Source organism: Ambystoma mexicanum, chromosome 4q (assembly GCF_040938575.1).
Source record: "Ambystoma mexicanum isolate Mex_15411 chromosome 4q, UKY_AmexF1_1, whole genome shotgun sequence".
NCBI lineage: Eukaryota > Metazoa > Chordata > Amphibia > Caudata > Ambystomatidae > Ambystoma > Ambystoma mexicanum.
In genome coordinates, this window is record NC_090928.1 from 1,271,375,512 (window position 1) to 1,271,397,876 (window position 22,365).

General features: G+C 43.7%; 1 protein-coding gene across 3 annotated transcripts in view; it reads left to right on the top strand.

Moving 5' to 3' along the window:
* The window catches only part of LOC138468363 (cullin-9-like), a 1,322,368-nt gene that overhangs the window by 239,914 nt on the left and 1,060,089 nt on the right, over window positions 1-22,365 (top strand). For all 3 annotated transcript variants that reach the window (XM_069608895.1, XM_069608893.1, XM_069608894.1), the window contains one exon: window positions 13,689-13,879. In XM_069608895.1, the coding sequence (XP_069464996.1) occupies window positions 13,689-13,879 (191 nt within the window). The remainder of the gene's footprint in view (window positions 1-13,688; window positions 13,880-22,365) is intronic.

A 22,365-nucleotide genomic window follows, 5' to 3' on the forward strand; every position in this document is an offset into this window, starting at 1 on the left:
GGCATTGGGGCCACTCTACTTTTCATTGCAAATGTACCCCTTGACACCATTTGCAAAGCAGCTACTGGAGCTCTAGTCACACTTTTACTCAGCACTACTGCATTGACACTCATTCCAAGACAGATACTCAAGTGGGACAAGCAGTTCTTAGACATTTATTTGCTCATGACCCTTCTCACATCCCACCTCCTTCTAACACTGCTCGCTAATCTATGCACAGCATGTGATCTAAGCAGATTCCACAAGCCTCAGAAGGGATACATTACTCACCGTAATCGTATTTCTGATGCTTGTATCTGCTTAGATTCACATGCGACCCACCCTTCCTCCCCTCTGAGAGAAGGCGCATGGATGTGTTTAGTCTTATCTTTCTAGCTATCTGCTTGGATAATCTGTACTTGCGCTACGCCTCATGCTACCTCATGTCAGATAAAATACAATCTGAGAGTCCTAGACGCGTGAGGGATCCTGGGTACAGTGGATGTCACACTAGGGATAGTATTACTGGCACACCCTGTGTCGACGCCCATTTTCGAGTTTCGAAAAACGAACTGTAATGCTCCGCAGCTTCCACTAGATGTCGGCCTATGCACAGCATGTGAATCTAAGCAGATACAAGCATCAGTAATACGACTAAGGTGAGTAATGTATCCCATACAGTTAATTACATTGCAGTGGGTCAGTTAGGAATGTACATAAATACAGTCAGGTTGGCGTGATTAGTCAAGGGAATCATTGCATTGTAGCCAGGAGAGTGTTTCGCCTAAAACTATAGTAGGATTGGTGTGTTCTGATGCTGAGTGGGAGAGCGTTCCAATGTTGAGCAGCCATGACCTTTATCTGACGTATTGAAACCAACCACTGAGACTAATCTGTAAAGTTGTAAAATTAGTTAATATGGCTGCATGGCTATACATCACATTTTGGGGCAATATTTGTCGTGATAGTCATTGTTCTTGACCCCAACTTCAGAAGGAAATGCAACATAAATGATCTTCGGCCCTAAACAAGATAGTGAGTGATAAAGACTTTATTTTTGCTACTTTCCTTCCATGGACACCCTTTCTTTTTGCGTTTTCAATCCCGACTACCCATGCTTTGTGCTGATTTTCATGAGGAGACTCTCTCTTTATGGATTTCTTTTATTTTTACAACTGCACACATCACCCGGAAGTGAAGGGCGCTTAAGATTCTTTGCATCCTTATCTTTTTTTAATGTAACTTTTAGGTTTTAAATACAATATGTCCATGATGGGTTGGTGGCAGCGGATATTTTCCTACTGCACTTTTGCAAATACCGCAAATGGCTACTAAGGGAGACTAGCACTCGAAGATGGCCATGCGGTAAGATTTCTCCCTGTCCTTTGACCGTATTGTTCTTTGGCCTTCGTCCTGCCGTCCCAGAGCTGCAATTGCCTTATATGGAATGCCCTTTCCTGGGAAAAGCTGCTGCTTTCGCGGGCTAATGAGTGTGGACTGTGTGCGTCATCAGATGTAGGGTCTGTAACTGTCTGGTCCCAGCCCACATTCTGGTGACTGTTAATGGGTAGAATGTGTGGTCAGTGGTTATCTATGACTGGAAAGCCATTCCCAGTTTGAATGGTGCAGATCCTTAACATTGGTGTACTCGGGCAAGCTTCCAGTACAAATCCTGGCTAAAAGGAGGTCTCCTGCATCCATTCCAGAGATCGTCGTTGGAGCCAAGACCCCTGCAAAAAAGAGCAGCCTGCTGATGACATAAAGAAGATTCCTGCAGCTGACCAGCACCAACTTCAATGAAATCCTGGTTAAGTTTTGCTTCGCTGCCAGATCTCAAGAAGACCCTTGATGGTGCTTCGACTGCTGGACCGTTGGGAACTGACGGTCATGCCCCTGCTCCCAGGGTCTGTGCTTTTGTAGCCTTAGGAAGTGTCCCTGGACCAAACACTGGACTGACCTGCTCTTGCCTGGACTACCTTGATGCAGCCATCACCCTTCCAAGTGCATCCTTGTAACCTAGAGGATCTTCAGCTTGTACTACTGCCTTCTTGCATCCATGGAGGCCATGCACAGCCAGCTCTCCTGTTCGTCCATTGAAGATCGCTTGGTGCTGTCTGACCATGGTGACTACCATTGAGTTAGTGTTCTTCGTTTACCGGAGGTGTCCTGAGATCGCCTGCAGATGTCTTCATATTGTTTTCCAAGGGTGTGAGCTGGAAGGTCTCTAGAAACGAGATTCAAGCCCTACGACCGAACAAAACTAAATTCTTAGTTTCTACCGACTCCTTGTCATGCTTGATGCTAGTGGGAAATTATTTGCAGCCCGACTACTGCACAAGTTAAATTTATGAGTGGAAAAGTGTTCTCTGATGAGTATATTTCAAATGTGCACGTAGGAGCGACCAGAATACCTCACACAATATTTGGGCTATTCATTATATACAGGCTGATGTCACAAGATCGGACAGGAGCCTTTACCTCTGTTATGTAACTACTCCAGCACATTTGACAGTTTCTTGCCCTTTATTATGCGTGAAGTTAATGAGCTGGGGTATTGATTCCATGCTGGTACATTTAATTAAACTATCACACACTGGCAACAATGGTCATCGTCAGTTTCGGCCCGGATGGGAAATTAACAATAATAATGCCCATGAACCGAGGTATGAAGCAGGGGTGCGTTCTGGTCCCCCTGCTTTTTAATCTCTATGTGGCTGACCTGGATGTAGCAATTACATCTCATGTTGCAATTTCCCCCATCCCCCTCCCCCCCCAGCATTGGGGAGATGACTGTACTGTGGATTGCCTATGCAGATGACATGGTCTTCTTAGACCTTACTCCTATCGGCTGCATTGGTCCATTGATACCCTGTCCAGCTACGCCTCCAAGAATAACATGGCAATTAACGTCTCGTACTAAGGTCATGGTCATGAGAAGACAGTCAGGAAGTAAAAAGCTCTTCTCTTGGAGGCTAGAGGGTGCAACACTGGAGGTGGTAATCTTTTACATCTACTTGGGCATCCCCATCAAATCTCTCCCTGCCCTCCAATTTCTTGGTGACCGTCACTCGGAAGGTGCTCAAGTGGCTGGTCATCCAGAGATTTATTGCTTGGAAAGGGTGTCCCAATTTGGAAGGCTTCTTGGACATATATAAAGTTGGAATTATTCCCTGCATACTTTATGGTCTGGAGTGCTTGCCATCGAAATTGATTAATTGGCTAGACCGACTTGAAGGAACCTCCTCTGCTCTTTGCTTGGTTTGCCCAGTGCAGTACCCTACGGGGATTTGAAGTGCGAGCTGGGCCTGCTCTCCCTGGAAGCCCATTGGATGATGCAACGCGCTGGGTCGGCAGGGAGAGCAGGACTTTGCTCGGTACCATTGCACAGAATGAGCACAACCTCCTGAATCGGACTTACTGTGACTTGAAGCAGTCGGTCACTCTCCATCGTGATTCTATCAGCTTCATCTTTCCCGACGATGCATATCCTCACCAATATTTCCAAGAATTGAAGACCAAAACTATGGTCTGGGACAGGTCGCGAAACATTGCCAGGCTCAGCATTAAACACCAGGAACATTGTACAGAGAGCCATCACTGGAGCCAAGCTCGATTTTTGCATTGCCTTATTTAACAGCACATCTGAACGCAACCTAAGTAAACTCAGACGATCCAGAATAATGCCTCCGAGTGGCCATTGGCCTCTCCAAATCGGACCATATCTCGGAAGCCAGGAGAGCTGCACACTGGCTGCCCGTCCGGTAACGGATTAAATTCAAAACATTATCCCTGGTTCACCGTTGTCTCTCAAACACTGCCCCAACCTAATTGTCACAGTGTGTAGAGAAATACACCCCTAACCGCCCTCTGAGATCGTCCAACTCTCACCTCCTGAAGATCCCCAAATTCAATCTCCTCTCAGCAGGGGGCAAGCGCTTCCCGGTCATGGCAGCCAAACTTTGGAACAATCTGCCACTTACTCTCAGAAAAGAACAGGCCTACTGGACTTTCTGCAGACACCTGAAGACGTGGCTGTTCAACTGACTGTATTCCCACTAAGACTATTGCATCCCCCTCTGCCTTGCCCCACCCCCCACTCCTTTAACTTGCTTCTTTATTGTAGAATGTACCGTTTCATGCACCTCTTTTCATGTAGTATAGCCTGTAACCTTGCAACCCAATGTAACTAATGTACCTAATAAATGCACCCCTATGATATGATGGGTTATTTATAATGTGCTTAATACCCAGAGGTTTCTAAGTGCGGACCCGGCGATCAAACATCTGTTGCTCTTTGTCATCTTGCTTCCAAGGCAAGCACGTTGCCCCTGTGCTATCCTGCCAAGACAATGAAACTAGCGCCGGGATACCCAAGGGTTTTGTGCGCTGTTACAAATTATGAATTCATGAATGAGTCACGCTGGAGAAGTCACCACTCCGACGTCCACAAGGACAGTCTTCTGATAGCCACCCTTAACTATAACGAAGCTGTACTCCAGGCAAAAAAAGATTCTTATAATAACCGCATTATGTCAGCCCAGTCCAATACTAAGGAACTGTTTAATATCCTTAAGGAACTCGAGACACTTGCAGCCCCCCCTGACTCTTGCTCCAAAGACAACACTTGGTGCACCAATATTCAGTCAGCACTCCTGGGTAAAATTGCTACCCTCCAATCTAAAATCAGGGACAAACAGAAATCCCTACAGCTTGACCAACCACCGACCACACCTACACTTAATACACATTTAACCTATCCGCATAAACCTTTCTCCTTCTCCCCTCTCACTACTCTCGAAGTAGAAAACATAAACAATTTTAAACCTTCCAATTGCCAAGGCGACCCCTGCCCAGCACCTATTATCAAGGAAGCATCTCATGAGCTAGCCCCGTTCATTACAGCATTCATAAATGCTTCTTTCAAGACGTGTATTGTCCCTGACAACCTAAAGGATGCATGGGTTATCCCACTCCTCAAAAAACCCTCCCTTGACCCTAATATCCCAACTAACTTCAGACCTATCCCTACAGTCCCATTCCTGCTCAAGATCCTGGACCGCGCAGCCTACCTGCAGATTCAGGATTACCTCAAACTAAACAATCTCCTGGGCTTAAGACAATCAGGGTTCCGCCCTAAACATGGCACGGAGTCAGCTCTGATCGACTTGAAAACTCAGATGGAGTCCCTGAAGGACAATGGGAAGCTAGCTCTTCTCCTTCTCCTCGATCTCTCCGCGGCTTTTGTTCTGGTCAACCACCAAATACTCTGCCAGCATCTCAAATCCGCAGCCCACTTCTCCGACTCTGCCAATACCTGGATCCACTCATTCCTGAGCAATAGATCCATGAGGGTCTTCTCACCGCTGGCATCAGCGGATCCCTCCCCTATTCACTGTGGCGTTCCTCAAGGCTCGTGTGTATCCCCTACGTTGTATAACGTATTCACCAAGCCCCTCTTCGATGTGCTTGACTATCTGGGTGTCTCTTACACTAACTACGCGGACGACACCCAGATACTCATCCCTTTCACAGGAGACTACACAGCTGACACCAAAGCCCTTAACGATGTTTACTCGGTCATCCAGGCCCGGATGGCACAGCAGGAACTTTGCCTTAATGATGATAAGACTGAGCTCTTACTTTTAGGATCAAATCATCGGCTCAACAAACTAGACCAAACCTACAAGTCCTTCATTATTGACGGCAATGACATTAAAGTCTACAAAGATACTAAGACGCTAGGGGTCTATCTTGACTCCTCGCTTTCCCTGAACAGACAAATAACTGCAGTTAGGTCAGCTTCGGCCTATACCTGCAAACTTATCTCTGCCTGTAGACCCTTCCTAAACTCCACCAACTGTGTCACACTCGCCAGAACTCTTGTTATGGCCAAAATCGACTACTGTAGTGCTCTCTACCTAGGGACCAGTCAGTCTAACCTTAATAAATTGCAAACTGTACAAAATAATGCCTTAAGGGCAGCCTTAAACATCCTGAGACGCTCTCATATCTCCTCCGTCAGATCGGTCTTACGCTGGCTCCCGGTAAAACAGAGAATTGCCCTGAAAACCCTAGCTTTGACTCACAAATGTCTGAGCAACAACGCCCCACCTTACCTGTCCGCTCGCTTCTCACGCCACACCTCCACGCGACCTACAAGAGCAGCCCAAACTCACAGCCTCATCGTGCCTAGATACAAACTCCAAAAAGCTGGTGGGGTGAGCTTCCCCGTCCTGGCCTCCAAACTCTGGAACACCTTGCCCACACCTATCAGAATTGAACCATCATTCTACTCCTTCAAGAACAATGCTAAAACATGGCTGCTCTCCCAAGACTCATGAGACCTTGACACAGTCCAGACTCCATGTGGGGTACAGGACTGAATATACATTTTCTCTCTGCTCTGTCCCTGTATTATACGCTGTTAATGGTACCCTTCGGTACATGTATATATGCTGTATATTTTTGTAACTTCTGTAACTACTGCTTTTTGTAACATGTTTAAGAGTATGCGTCCGGTTGCCCCTGGGCCTGGTTTTTTGCGCTTTATAAATAAAATAAAATCTAAAATCTAAATCGAATTAATTAATAAAGAACATAGGTAAAAACAGGGAGCATTAGGGTGGAAACCCTATCAAAATTCTGCACTATTAACCTCAGACGCTTCATATCTTATCTGCGGCTATGCGGCTAAATATACTGCTCGCATTTGAATTCACCGGAGCATGCCAGGGTATATTCCATGTGGATAGGTGCTGCTGATTGTGCAAAGGCACAATGGAAACCACCCAGCATAGCCTCACCATATGCCCAGCACTACAGGAAAGATAGGTAAGAGCTATGGGAACATCACTTGCTGTGAGGCAGGTTGGGAGACTGATCAATTTCGGAGTACAGTGTATTCCGCAGAAAGTCTACTAATTAGCGCAGTTGCATGCTACATATGGGAGGAAGCTCTCATTTTAATGATTGAAGTCACTGTCTAATTCATGGCTATTCTTTTCTAAATGTTTTATTCTGAAATAGTAAGTTTCGACTTTATTTGCTGTGTAATCTGCTTTGTAATTTATTCGTTTGCTTTGTAGCGCTGAAGGTTTTGTTTAAAGCCAAAAAGCACTTAAATAAAAAAAATAAACTAAACCATGCATCAGAAAGACCACTGCACCAGTTACAAACCGAGCACAGAAGATTGGGTCCCAAACAGATTGCGGAACCTCTGCAATGGTCTCTGTAGAAAGTGGAGTCAGTGGATAAAATAACATACCTGTTTCTTCTCCATAGGGATACATGGGCTGTGTGTTTACTGAATTGTATGCATCGGAGTACTTTTATGCTTTACACTGGTCATTGAATCAAATGCTTCCATCTTCTCCTAAGGGTGAATGTATATATTGATTTTATTGAAGTGCGTGACTTTATTTGCCCCAAAGCGGACCAACATCGTCAGTTTATTGTTGAAACAGATGCCTCTCAATATGCCTTAGGATCCGTTCTTCTTCAGAAAGATGATCGGTCCCAAGAACGCCCAATTGCCTTCCTCTCAAAAACTCTCACCAGCTGAAATGAATTATACCGTCCTAGAAAATTAACTACTAGTGATTAAGCGAGCCTTCGAGGAATGGCGTCATCTCTTGCTGGGGGCCATGTTCCCGGTGGAGGTACGCACCGATCATCAGAACCTTCGGCTCCTACAATACGCCCAAACCTGCAACAGTAGACGGGCCAGATGGGCCCACTTCTTTTCGCCATTCCGGATTCAGTTCTCTTTTATACCAGGAAGAGTCAATCTCAAGGCAGATGCTCTCTCTCGCAAGGAACAACTCATTACAACAGAACATTTCCGTTCAGAGTGGATCTTTCCCCGTCTGGCTTTAAGTCTACAAACTAGTCCGACTTTCTTGACACGACTACAACAGCATTCAGAGTCCCTTGTTAAATCATCTCTTCCCCCCCTGAGTCCGATCCGCCTTGCACTATGAAGAAGGATGTTTCTTTCTGGGACATAGAGCTCAAATACCAACGAGGAGCCTCCAGAAAGAAGTTATTGAGATGTGCCACGATTCTAAAGCATCAGGTCACTAGGGCATTTTCTCTACACAAGAATTGGCTTCTCGATATTTCTGGTGGCCCTCCATCCAAAAAGATATCAAGGAGTTTGTGGGATCCTGTCCGGTGTGTCTTCAAACTAAGAGTCCTAGACGGTCTCCATTAGGAAAGTTGGTAACGATGCCGATACCGACACATCCTTGGGAAATCATCTCTACAGATTTTGTGGTCGACCTAACTCAGTCGGGTGGGTGTTCCACTATTATGGTCACTATTGACTCTTTTACTAAAATGGCTCATTTCTTTCCATTCGCTGGGGTTCCCACAGCGGCCCAAATGGCTCGAATGTTTGTAGCCCATATATTTTCATGGCATGGCCTTCCGGTAACTATCATCTCCGATAGAGGATCCCAATACACCTCTAGATATTGGGGACAGGTCTGTCGCATTCTGGGTATTTCACAAGCCCTTAGCTCGGGATACCATCCACAGTCTAATGGCCAAACGAAAAGAGTAAATCAGACCCTTGAGGGATACCTCCGCAGCTATGTAGGAGCGATGCAAGATGACTGGAAAGAACTTCTACCCTTAGCAGAATTTGCATATAACAATGCGTATCATTCTTCCATTGGAACCTCTCTGTTCTTTTGTACCTATGGATTCCATCCTAGCGCATTTCCCACCATACAGACTTCTTCATCTAGATTCCCTGATGTGAATTTTCTGATAAAACAAATTCAGGAAGGTCACAAAACGGCAAGGATTGCATAAAGAGAAGCACAAAGCAGAAGAGGTTTGCAGACCTACATCGGACCTCAGCCCCTGTTATTCTACCAGGCACCTGGGTTTGGTTATCCTTGAGGTTCCTTCCTCGACATCTAATTTCCTCCAAATTATCTCCCAAATTTATGCGACGGTGGTCAGTGATAATGTCGAATGCAATAATGTCGACAGTCAAAATGTTGAATCTTTTTCTACATTTTTTCGAATTTTTAGAAAAAAATAAATATATATAATTAAAATGTGGTGAATATGAGGGGTGAGAGGGTGGTGAGGGGGTGGCAGGGGGGTGTTGAGTGAGGGGGGTTGGGGGGGACTCTTCTTGTTTATGTATTTATTGATAGTGCTAAATGACATTTTTTTCAACATTTTTTTTTCTAAAAATGGACTCTTGTCATTATAAGTATAGGTTTTTGACATTATTGTTTTCGACATTGTTTTCGACATTTTTGTAAGTCAACATTTTTTTTTCGAAATTATGACTGTAAACCTTATGGGACGCTTTCGGTTCATTAAGGCGATAGGTCCCGCTGCCTTTAAACTTCAACTCCCTAATTCATGGAACCGAATACATCCGGTGTTCCATATTTCACAATTGAAACTTGATCTCCGGAACAGTTTTCACCCTAAAGTGGTGAATCGCCCTCCTCCAGTTCCTTCTATGACGGAGCCTAAGTATGAAGTTTCAGATCTTTGCGACGCCCGATACCATCGGGGGCGTTTACAATATCTAGTGAATTGGCAGGGTTATTCCCCAGCCGATCGCACATGGGAACCAGAATCTGCAATACATGCACCAAAACTGGTTCGGAGATTCCATGCCAAACACCCGGAGAAGCCGGGGGGAGACGCCAGTAAGAGAGGGCATACTGTGACGAATATTTCCAGCTTTCAATCAGGTAACGATTCGAGAGCGTACCGAATCGGAAAAGTGCCTTCCATGACCGTCAGCAGCGGTCTAGTGTTTTCTGAATCGGAAGGTCGGGTGGAGACTCTGCCAACATCCTCTTGTGCGGTATATCTGGGAGACCGATTCAGTACACGTCGCGTTGCTACTCTCTTAGGAGTCCAGCCACGCTTCGTGAGTTCGCCTAGTATTCATTTTTTACGAGGATTACGTAAAATCCTCGTACATTTTGTGCCCAATAGCCTCTCTGTGAAAAGTGCATTTAGAAGTGTGCCCAATATCCTCTCTGGGAAAGCTGAATTTAGAAGTGCATTTAGAAGTTGAATTTAGAAGTGTGCCCAATAGCCTCTCTGTGAAAAGTGCATTTAGAAGTGTGCCCAATAGCCTCTCTGTGAAAGTTGAATTTAGAAGTGCATTTAGAAGTTGAATCTAGAAGTGTGTCCAATAGCCTCTCTGTGAAAAGTGCATTTAGAAGTGTGCCCAATAGCCTCTCTGTGAAAAGTGCATTTAGAAGTGTGCCCAATAGCCTCTCTGTGAAAGCTGAATTTAGAAGTGCATTTAGAAGTTGAATTTAGAAGTGTGTCCAATAGCCTCTCTGTGAAAAGTTGAATTTAGAAGTGTGCCCAATAGCCTCTGTGAAAGTTGAATTTAGAAGTGCATTTAGAAGTATGCCCAATAGCCTCTCTGTGAAAGTTGAATTTAGAAGTGCATTTAGAAGTTGAATTTAGAAGTGTGCCCAATAGCCTCTCTGTGAAAAGTGCATTTAGAAGTGTGCCCAATAGCCTCTCTGTGAAAGCTGAATTTAGAAGTGCATTTAGAAGTTGAATTTAGAAGTGTGTCCAATAGCCTCTCTGTGAAAAGTTGAATTTAGAAGGTTGCCCAATAGCCTCTCTGTAAAGTTGAATTTAGAAGTGCATTTAGAAGTATGCCCAATAGCCTCTCTGTGAAAGTTGAATTTAGAAGTGCATTTAGAAGTTGAATTTAGAAGTGTGCCCAATAGCCTCTCTGTGAAAAGTGCATTTAGAAGTGTGCCCAATAGCCTCTCTGTGAAAAGCTGAATTTAGAAGTGTGCCCAATAGCCTCTGTGAAAGTTGAATTTAGAAGTGCATTTAGAAGTATGCCCAATAGCCTCTCTGTGAAAGTTGAATTTAGAAGTTCATTTAGAAGTTGAATTTAGAAGTGTGCCCAATAACCTCTCTGTGAAAAGTGCATTTAGAAGTGTGCCCAATAGCCTCTCTGTGAAAAGTGCATTTAGAAGTGTGCCCAATGAATTTGCGTGGCGTACATAGTATGGTTTGGAATGCATGGAACGTTTGAAAAAGCATATAACCCATCATATCTCACCTCCACGCTTACTCTCTTCTTTACACCACCACTCAACTAGAACACAGAGATACTATGACACCATTCGGTATAACTGTTCTCATACCAACATCCGCTGCTCACTCCCCATCATTCTAAGTAAACACTGCTGGTTACACCCCCCCCCCCCAGCCAGACGTTCTCCTCAGGCCTAACGCAGCCACATCCGGTCTGGATAAATCCTGCCAGAACAAACACATACTACTAATCTCTCAACCACCACACCTACTGCTAAAAAGCAGATATTACATGAATGCCGGACCAGCTGCACACATACCCGGTGCACACATGCACCATTGACTCTCTCTACTCTCTCTACTGACCTGAACTTCGGTTCCCAAGGGCGTTCAACCTACCAGCGCCTTCAGACCATACAAATGGTATATAAGGCGCTATATAAATGCAAAATAACATAACATAACATTTGCTTAGTGCGCATTTAATGGCCTAATAAAACGTTTTGTATGTTTTACTTGCATCTCTAGCTGGAATTATTTGTAGCCCTAGTCCACTCGCGTACACCTTGCTAAATCTAAGCCAACCACTCTGCTACCTACCTACCTTGATAAGGTTCGGCTAGACTTTACTGTCTTCCCTGTTGACCATAATAGGGTGTCCTCCCAAAATCCACCCCAGAGTTCATTTTGGAAATCCATCTCTATACATAAACTACCGGGGCTGGACCTTTGAGGGCCCATGCTCTGGCAGCTCTCCGTCACAAAGAAATCCAACATGCAGAATAACCTGGCTTTGTGAACCAAGATGCAGACGTCCAAGTTTGTTCACCACAAAGTAGAAAAAGAAACTATATGTACCCTTTCAGGCTACATAAGTTTGTTCTTGTCAAACATTTTAGTTCCAGTTGAACCAAAATTCCATTAAAAGCTGCCAAAATCTTATTTCGATGGGTCCTTTACCAGAACCCAGGGATCAGCTCTGTGATGCCAGGAGCAGACATAGACCCTCTCAAATATCCATTCTTTCCTTTACAGCTCAAACATCACACACCACAGACAACCCAACTTTGAGGGTACAAGGGGACAGGAACTCCTAATACATGTGACTTACTGCACTTTATTTGGGAATCAACCATGGCAACCCATGAAAACCTATACTGACCACTGTATATTCCCATACAATGGACATGGTACAATAAATGTGTGATGTCTGGAAAGTTCTCACATTGAGATCATTAAAAGCCAATTCTTGGGATGCCATAATTGTGATATCTGCCGGGTGCGTTGGTGCGCTCCAAATAGTTTTAGTACCCTGCATTTATCCGGCGAGACATATAGTTGAAGTGTGATGCCTGTCTTTTGGCCATATTGTTCTTTGGCAACAATCTTGCAGCACAGACATCTTCGAGTGCCAGCCACTCTTAGTAGCCATTTGTGCAAAAGTGCATAAGTAAAAAGTTAAAAATATGGTTTCTGCTGCATTATATCTGTAACCAAAAAGTTAAAAGAAAAAGATAAGGATGCAAAGTATCTTTACTGCACTTCACTTTAGGGTGAAGTGTGCAGTTGTAAAAATACAAGCAATCCATAAAAAAAGAGATTGAGTCTTTCAGCACTGATGAGTAGTACGGACTGACACGTCTACCCATAAATATTAGCACAACACAAGGGAAGTCAGAAATGAAAACAAAGTAAAAAGAAAGGGTGTCGCATGGAAGTCTATGAAAGTAAAGCATGCGTGGATAGGAAACACAAACAGCCCTCTAAATAATGTAGATGTGACACCTCCATTATATAGAGGGCTGTTTTTGTTTCCTACTAACGCTTCTTAAATTGAAAGGCTAATGAGCACTGCACATATGTTTAAACATTAGTAAATCACCCAGTCTCTCCAAACCTTTGCCCTGCCTCTTAGCAACCATATTTTACAAAACTCCTCCAAGATCACCATTGCAGTAGTCTTCTGCATTCAGCAATATTAACTTTTACATGGCTCCTCTTCCGTGAGGCCATCCATTTACCTTATGTAAGAGCTAAACACTTTGTTTCTCTTCATACGTTTACCGGACACTGTAGTATGGTAATTGTGTGGACCGTCACACATGCTTCTGTTTTAAACATATGGCATGCACAGTTTTAAGAATGTTTGCTTGGGTGTTTAGCTACTCTGTTGCGCTTCAGCATACGTCCTATTGGTTCTTGGTACCTAGTCTTTCTCCTGTTCCCAACACAGCCCCTCATAGATTAAGTCCCTACACCGTCTTGATGCATGTAGGGAATTGCCAGTATTGCTGCTGGATGGGACTTGGGAACTTGCATGCATTCTTTACGCATGAGAACTGTCGTGGTAACATCTTTGTGAGGAACTTCCTATCCTGTTACCAAATATACATGTTCCCAATGGTTGAGCTTGCCTTGGACTTGCAGTACAAGAATCAGTATGCTGAAGCCTTGTTGACGTTCAGGGGATGTAATGCAACATTTGCGGACAAGGACACTCACTGTTAGTGAGTTAGAAGTAATGACTTCTGTGAATCGGTGGCTTCTTTTGTAAAAATGCTGCATTATTATTGGTGGGGTGCTGCGATGGGTGTACCTGGTTCTGCTTTGTGTAAACACACACACTGTCAGTATCTGACATATGTTTTGTCTTTTAGGTTTTGAAGGTGTTGACAGGTGTGGGAAACAACTATTTGTATAGCACTACAAAAACCTACTACCTCAACCATTCGGATTCTCAGGTGATGCGAGAGATCTTTTCCAGCATCGGCTCTGCAGTCAGTCCAGGCTCCGAAAGCCTGCTTTCCGTCCTCCCAGCTGCCATACGGAAGATGCTGGACACCCCTGGGTAAGATCCAGTTGCGCCCTGGAACAGCTTATTGCCAATCTAAGTAATGCTTTGTCCAACTAATTCTCATGGGTCATTCACTCTGAAAACTGCAGTAAGCCTGAATACACACCATGGTCATGTTTTATATCTTTTTATTGTTCTAGGAACAAGCATGTCATACCCATACTTGGCACACTGATTATCGAAAAAAATGTAACCTCTGTATGCATGAAGAGTTAATTCACAATTTTAAGGCCCTGAAACAAAAATAAAAGTTTTAATACAAAAGATAAAATAAAAAGATTAATTGGACCCAAAACAATAGGGAGAGGGGTAACGCACACACTTAACTCTGTGTCGAATTGCAGTGCCACGCTCCATTCAAGAGCCTTACCCAGGACTGCTTGGGAGCTGTAGTGACGCTACATGCTGGAGCGCGATGGCAGTAGCAGTGGTTCATCTCCTGACGCGTGGAGGAATAGATGGGTATCTACCTCTTGGCGGTGCCTCTGCTGGAACACTGGGAGCTGGAATGGCAGCGTGCTCCGCTCTGAGCGAAGACAGTTGATGAGAAGATGGGCGGAGAGACTGCAGGACCTCAGAAGAAAGGCCCTAGTCTTTTCCTTCAAAAGTGCCACGAAAAGTCCTGGATGTTTTGAACTCCATAGAGCCTATTGGAGGACCAAGGTTCAAATCCATGTAGAGAAACCTGGGAAAATATAAGTTACTTAAATGAATAAAACAAACACCTGAGTCCCAAGGATCGGACAAATAATATTTAAAAGCAGCCCAGGATGAAATAAGAATTAAACAAGCAAGGTGAATTTACAATTACATAGAAGCCCAACTGGCCAACAGAAAGAGAGGTTAAACAGAGGAGGACCAGAGTGGAAATACCCTGCCATTCAATCCTCTAAGCAGGGCTTTCCAAAAATCAATAGCCAACAGGATGAGGAGGAGTCTGGCTATAAAAGCAGAGCCTGCTCATTCTGAACTTGTCTCACTCAAGGGCAGGTTCCCTGTACTTCTCTCCAGACGCTGCTGCATAAAGAGGAGCTGTATCTCAAAGGAGGAGTTACTGCCTGGGTGAAGGACCCTGGACTATTCTGCAGCACTGCCTGCTTGGAACCTGGCTGAAGAGCCTGGAGGAAACTGATTGGCCAAGCGGGAAGAACGAGAGTGCCCCTGCATCTCCACCGAATCCAGAAGGTTGGAAGAGCTGAACTGCCCGAGGAGACTAACAAGAGGCTAATGAGACTAGCTGACCTAGGGGGGGTAGGAGAGTACCCCTGCTGCCAGAAAGGTGAAAGCTGACCCTGGGTAGAGGCGAAGGCAAAACCTTGCTGAGATCCTGGAGACCTGAGAAGAAGAGGCACAAAAGGAAAGATCGCCGGACGAGGAAAGAGGGAAAGAGGGAGAGAGGGAGAGACTCTAAATGTCTCAGTTTGATTGCTTCCCCTAAGCTGCTCTGTTTGTCCATCTGAGCAAACCGTAAGTGAGACTTTTTGAACTGTCAATTCCCCAAAGGGAAGGACCGTAGGTTTATATTTTTCATTGCACCATTTGATTTAGCTATTCTGACGACTCACTTTCAAGGTGCTTTTGATTCAAGAAACATTTAGTTTAACTTGAAGGTTTAGTTGTGACACGCAATTTTACTTTAGTTTTAGTACTATTGGGCACCTTTTTAACAATTTCGATTGGGTAATAGTAATTATGTCCTATGTAAAGCACTTTAGATTAAAGTGCTATATAAAAAACTAATTATTATTTTACTTCATGGGTTAAGTATACATTTAGTTTGTGTTTTTCACACATGGCTGGACTTTTAAGTCACTTATGTGTGAACATTTTGCTTTATTCTTTAAACCCTGTTTTGGTTACACCTGCTTAATAAAGTATTTCCTTTAAGAAGAACCAGAATCAGAGACCCTTCTGTTTGCCGTGTCATCAGACTCGTCACAACTCTAACCTTGTCAACAAAAGCACAGCTGTGGGTAGGTGCTATATTCCTCGTATCAGTATCTGGCAGGAAATTCTCTGAACAGAAACACCTAGTGTTTACACAAATGGTGTCAACCTCCTCGATACCTAGAATTGCTCTCTCATGTACCAGAAGGCCATGCTAAGCTGCTAATGAACTGGGAAGGAAGCTAGAAAAATCTGCCATATGTTTTTCCTAAAAAGCCTCCACTACTAGATATGTCGAAACATTCTCATGGGCCATGCAAGCAATTCTACCTGCCCTAAGCCTTGTCCCAGTCCCTTCAGTCAAGTAATTGGCTGCTAATCTTTTCATCCATCTTACTTGGGCAATCCCACGGTGTGTGGAAAAAGTTTGCGACTTCTCCGCATTTTCACATCCATGTATTTGATGCATGTTTTTGGGTTCATGTGCCTTCAGTGGAGGAGCTTACATTTCAGGTACCTGGCATGAGTAGAAACAATGTAGTGGAGCAAGGGTTTGCAGATCTTGCCCCACATCTTCAGTAGCTCCTTGGGAATTTCTCTTGAAGTGATCTCTCCAGTCAGCGTGTCTTTATAGAGCTTTGTGATCATTGCCTTTCTGGAAGCAGAACCTCCATGAGATGTTGGAAAGGCATAGGTTTCTATTCAGTATCCCCCTATAGCGCATCGAGCATTAATTTTGCTCTGAGGTGCAGAAAGACATTCAAGCATTTCTTTGATCTGGTACCCATGACGTAGCGCCTAATACCGCACTGCAGCACGTCGGTACAACCCCATTCTACAGCTGAGCCAGGTTAGCAGTAAAGCAATACTTTTAGGGTATTTAGCTTGAATGGTCTCCCATTAATATCCCACTGATATCCCTCTACTGGCTCTCCGTGGCTGCTAAAATCAAGTTCAAGACCCTGTGCATAGTCCACAAGTCTTTCTGGGGCCGGGGCCTGCTCCATCTACATCACTCTCTTCCTAAATACTCGCCTTCTAGAGCCCTCCTCTTGGCCTCCTCCAACTCTCTGCATGTGAGCTGTGTTCCCAAGCAGAGATTTGGGGGTAGTTATTTATCCTCTCCAGGTGCCTCCCTCTGGAACAGCCTCCCTGCCTTTCTTTGCATTGAGCCGGAACTCCTTAAGTTCCGAAACTCCTCGACCTTCCTTTTCTCTTCCCTTTTCTCTCTCCCTCTTGCTAACCTCCCCTCTTTCTCTCCAGCCTCACTAGTCCATCTCTCTCCTAACTCTGCTCAGTTTTTGCTGACTGGTCTCCTTGGCTCACCTCCAGAGCCTCGCATGTCCCGGGATCCACTGGCAGTCTTTGCACTTGCCTTCCGGCCCTCTCCACTATGTGCAGCACTACTGCACTTTCAGCTTTTGTTCCATGAGAGGGGTAACATCTCTGCACTTAACCCGGGCCCCTTCCCTTGAACCTCCGCCTGTACCTTTGCATGATCTGAATTTTCTTGTCCTAGTAAGCTCTGTCTTGTCCCCCTTTGTCTCCCCTCCCTAATCTGATTGAGCCTGTTACACTTCATGCACTTGCACTGGGTGAAATGCCTAGTATGCTATTTACCTTTTGTTAGATAGTTTGGAAACTTCAAGGCCTAAGAATGACTTGAAGCACTTCACTTGTGTATAAGCGCTGTACAAATAAACAATTACAATTACTAATTGCCCACACCTCGTTCTCTTACAGGGCCCGGACAGATGGTTTTTGTCAGCAAATGTTATGAGTTACTTGTTAGGGAAATTTTTGCACAAACATCTGTGTAAAGCCCAAACTATGATAATTGTAGCAGAGATGTCATGCACAGTGTTAAAACACATGGATGTAGTAGAACATGGGTACACAATGTCCAACAGACCCAGGAGGGATAACAAAGTCCAGGATATGTTTTAGGTTTAAACTAGTTTAATCCTGAGAAGATATAATTTGGCTGCCCGCGCCTCTGGACACTGATTTCTTTTGAAGTTATTAAAGTGTTGCAGTTCAGGTCGAAGTGAAAGGACACTCAGGTTGTCCCTAATTTAAAGCTGATTATTAAGGTCTCTCTTGGATATTAGAGCGCACCTCTATGTTAGTCTATTGAATCAGAAAGGGGAAGACCGTTTGTTTTTTTGTCCAAAGTCATCATAAAAAGACAATTTTACTTCTAGTTACAGCTGAGAACCTATTTATTGTTAAGCAGTCTAATGCTTGCAACAAAAATGAGCCATTGTTAAGCATTGTGACGAATCGAGGGAATTTGTGCCTTCACCTCAAGTGGGGGCCTCCCCCTTTGTGGCTAGGTAGGTGAGGCCGCGCCGCAAAACCATCCTGGGGGGGTCTGGTAAAGTGGGACCATACTTGGAGAGCCTTCCCCTAAGGGGACAAGGATTCTCGTTATGCTGATGAACTCCCATAAGCCTTTCCCCGTGATGGCACACACAGGACGCAATGCTAATGATATGTAAAGCATGACCATAGCTGAATGGCTGTATACGAGAATAAAGTATGTCTTTTTCATCAAGAGAAAGGCTCTGTCACTTTAAGAAAAAGTTTCCAATTAACTATGACGAGGAGGTTGAAGAGAGAGGGCATGCCAAATGAGGGTGAACGAGAGGAACACATGTCAACAGTGGAGGCCCCCTGTAAGCGTAACAACTGATGTTGGTGGAGCAAAGCAGAGCTTGCGATGTTCACATCCACTCTGTACATGAGACAGATGCTGGAAAACCAGTGTATGCATGCAGAGAGGAGAACCCATATACTGGTTAGTGGAGTGACCACTGCAAGTCGGTGGTGGGCAGGCTGCCTGATCAATGACGCTAGAAATAATGAAAGGGGTACACCTGCAATCGTGATCCCTGGTCCTTCAGGTGAGATACATAATAGTCAAAGGGAAATGGACCAGTGGAATGGGAAGACGCAATAGATTATTAGCTTTAATACAAATTGTTTATTACTTCATTAATATAGATTTTTTACTTTATTAGTGTATGTATGATATAAAATCATAAAACCACCAAATACATGTTATAGATTCAACATACGCAACTTACACATTCATTCATTACCCCATACTTTCAACGATAAAACCCTATTGGCATATCAAGGCAATATAAACTATACTTATTGCTCTTGTTTTCCTATATTTATGACCCAGCCTATAATTTCAGGTGTCAAAAAAGAGAAACTCTAGTGTTCCAATTATTCCAGAGGTACATTGTAGGTCGTCGACACGTGTTTCGGTCACAAAGACCTTCTTCAGGACGTAGGGCTCACGATAGCAATTCAGCCCTTCTTGGAACCATAAAAACCAATGTTCATTCTAAAAAACATACATACAAAGTCATCAGATAAGCGTCAACCCTCTTCATTTAATGCAAGACAATCTATTGTCAAAAAGTGTCTCATTGCTGTAGACACATGCCTACTCACCCCCAATGATCTATTCACAGTAGGGCGGGTTGGCCAATGCAGTAAATCCACCCCAGAACTCTATCACAATTGAGATCTCAGTCACTGTCGACAATTCCAGTGAAATCGCACACCTCCAATGGAGTCCACAATGTTGATGCCATCAGCATCCCAGATGCAGTCCACTATGTTGTTATTCACAGACCCAGATGTAGTCTATATCCCTATACCAAAAAAGGGAAATAGAGTCATAGTGGGTAACTGTCCTCTACACAAAATGTAAACACTCGGCATCATAATAATCACAACCGTGGCACAGTGCATAATCACATTCTCACACACGGTGGTGTTACTATAGAATAGTACAACACATCTCTCCATATAAATCCGCCTTAAAAACTAACAACCGGATGCATTACATCTCAAATTACCACCCGGTCATTCAGTACTCTTACCAGCGTAATTAGGGCAGAGTATCCACCGGCGATTCGCTTATCAGTCTAGCAGTACCGCCTTCATAAACGCGTCTCTTATTCAATTGCCAAACGCAGCGCAACACAAAATTCCTCCTTGTAAGCGCGCGAGCATTACTAGCTCAACTGTCGGCCTCAGGGAGAGACTACCGACCCAAATCAGCTATAAACATAGAAAAGGGGCTCCAGTCCCGGCCGGATGTGTGTTTTTTCGTGTTTTCCGTTTTTTCTTTTAGTATAGAGAACGGCCTGTCCGCCCAAACCGGGCTGTAAACACAAAAAACGGGACCACATCCCCAGCATACCAGAAATCGTGGATCTTCTCGTGTGTAAACATGCACAATACTTCACAAGTGGGGAAACTGAATTTATATTTACCTAAGTCCATCAACTTCTCTCTGAATCAATGAATTCTACTCGCAGCCCATTTAGACAAAGAGGCTACTACCTGATCTTATAAACTGGGTCATCACTACATTAACAAAATGCCAGTTTCCTACATATTGTGATTAGCCCCACAATTGTTCATAGAGAGAGACACAGAGAGAATCAGTCAGTACATCACAATTCAATGGAACGTACGTGAATTTACGGCACATTCAGGCCGAACAACTACTGACTGCTCTTATAAACTCGATAACTATTACATTAATAACGTGCTAGTTCCATACATATTGTAATCCAGCCCACAAATATTCATAGAGAAGAACAGTCAGTCTATCATAATTTAGTGGAGCATAAACAATAATGAGCGATATATCTCTCTTTTAATCACATATTGCATTCATATGATGTGATGTAATAAGTCCCCATAAATACTGCTACATATGATTAATTCATTTGTTCATCACTAATTTATTCCATTCCACTGATATGTTGAGTCCATGCCGGACTGTGTCGAGAGTATAAATCCATTTCTGTTCCATACGATGTAGTCACACTTCCATGTTTCCACCTCTCATATTGTTCTTCATATGTTGGAGTACAAACCATCGTAGATCTGTATCTTTGTGCTGGAACTTAGCAAAATGCTCGACTAAAGGTTTGTCAGCCACTTTATTTCTTATGCAACTGCGATGTTCTGAAATTCGTTGTCGAACTTCACGTTTCGTTTTCCCCACATATAACAGTCTACACGGACAACTGATGATATAAATCACATTTTTAGTTAAACAGTTGGTATGATGTTTCATTTTCCAAATTGTTTCACCGTATTTGAAATCTCGCATAGTTTCGGTAAGTGGACATACTACACATTTGCCACATTTATAGTGGCCTACAATAGGTGGCAGTCCCCATTGGCTATTAATAGTTTGTTCTTTTTCTGGTTCTTTGTAAGTGTGTACTAACCTCTGTCTTAAATTTTGATTACGTTTAAAAGCAAACATCGGTTTTTGCATTAGTGAACCAGGTTGTTTAATCAAATTCCAGTGCTTACTTATAATCTTTTTGATGTCACAGCTTATCGGGTTAAAAGTAGTCACACATACAAGACGTTCCATCTTTTTCTTTTCTCTGGTAGTGAGACATATATCTCGATTAGTATGTTGAGCTCTTTTCATTTGATCTTTAACAAGTTTCCTTGGATACCCCCTATCTATCAGCCTCACTTTTAGTTGTTCTGCATGCGCCATGAATTCATCCCTCTCGGTACAGTTTCTCCTAATGCGCAGAAACTGGCCATAGGGGAGATTCTGGCGCAAGCTTGCTGGATGGAAACTATTAAAATGTAACAGGGAGTTCTTATCGGTAGACTTCTTGAAAAGAGTAGTAATAAGTAGCCTCCCGGATTTTTTAATGATTAAATCCAAGAAACTCACTTGTCGGTGGTTATATTCAATAGTGAATTTGATGTTACTATCACATTCATTTAGCCACACATGAAATTCCATTAGTGTTTCTACCGAACCTCTCCAAATCAGAAAGACATCATCGATGTATCGTTTCCATACTATCAAATGGTGTCGTAACCTGGGCTGATCGTTTAGAATGTTATTTTGCCCCAAAATAAATTTATCTTCATGGTCTGCCATATATAAATTCGCAACATCGGGAGCAAATGTTGCCCCCATGCTGACCCCCTTCTCCTGTTTGAAAAGTTGTTTTCCAAACAGGAAGAAGTTCTCTGTCATGGCTAGTCTTATACATTCTTGTACAAATTCTGTTGGGGGTTGGTGCGGTGTAGTTCTCTTATTCAAATATTTTCCAAGTACACCGAGACACTCTAACTGGGGAATAGCCGTATAAAGAGACTCAACATCCATAGTAACCAGGATGTCTGATTCTTCCACTTGTATATCACTTGTAATCTTGATCATGTGTGTAGAATCCCGTATATATGACGGCATTTCCAACACAAAAGGTTTTAGAAAAAATTCCGCATAAACCGATAGGGGTTCCAACAGTGAGTCAATGGCAGACACAATAGGTCTGCCTGGGGGATTGGTCTGACTCTTGTGTATTTTAGGGAGTATATAGAAAGCCGCTTTTTTCGACCCAATCTTATTAAGGAACCGGCCTTCATCTTCACTAATCCACTCTTCAGCCATCGCATGATTTGTCAAACTCTTGATTTCCTCCTGCAACCTACTCGTTGGGTCAACCCCCAATCTCTTGTATGCTCTCCTGTCATTCAACAATCGCATACATTCTGTTTCATACCTGATTGTATCG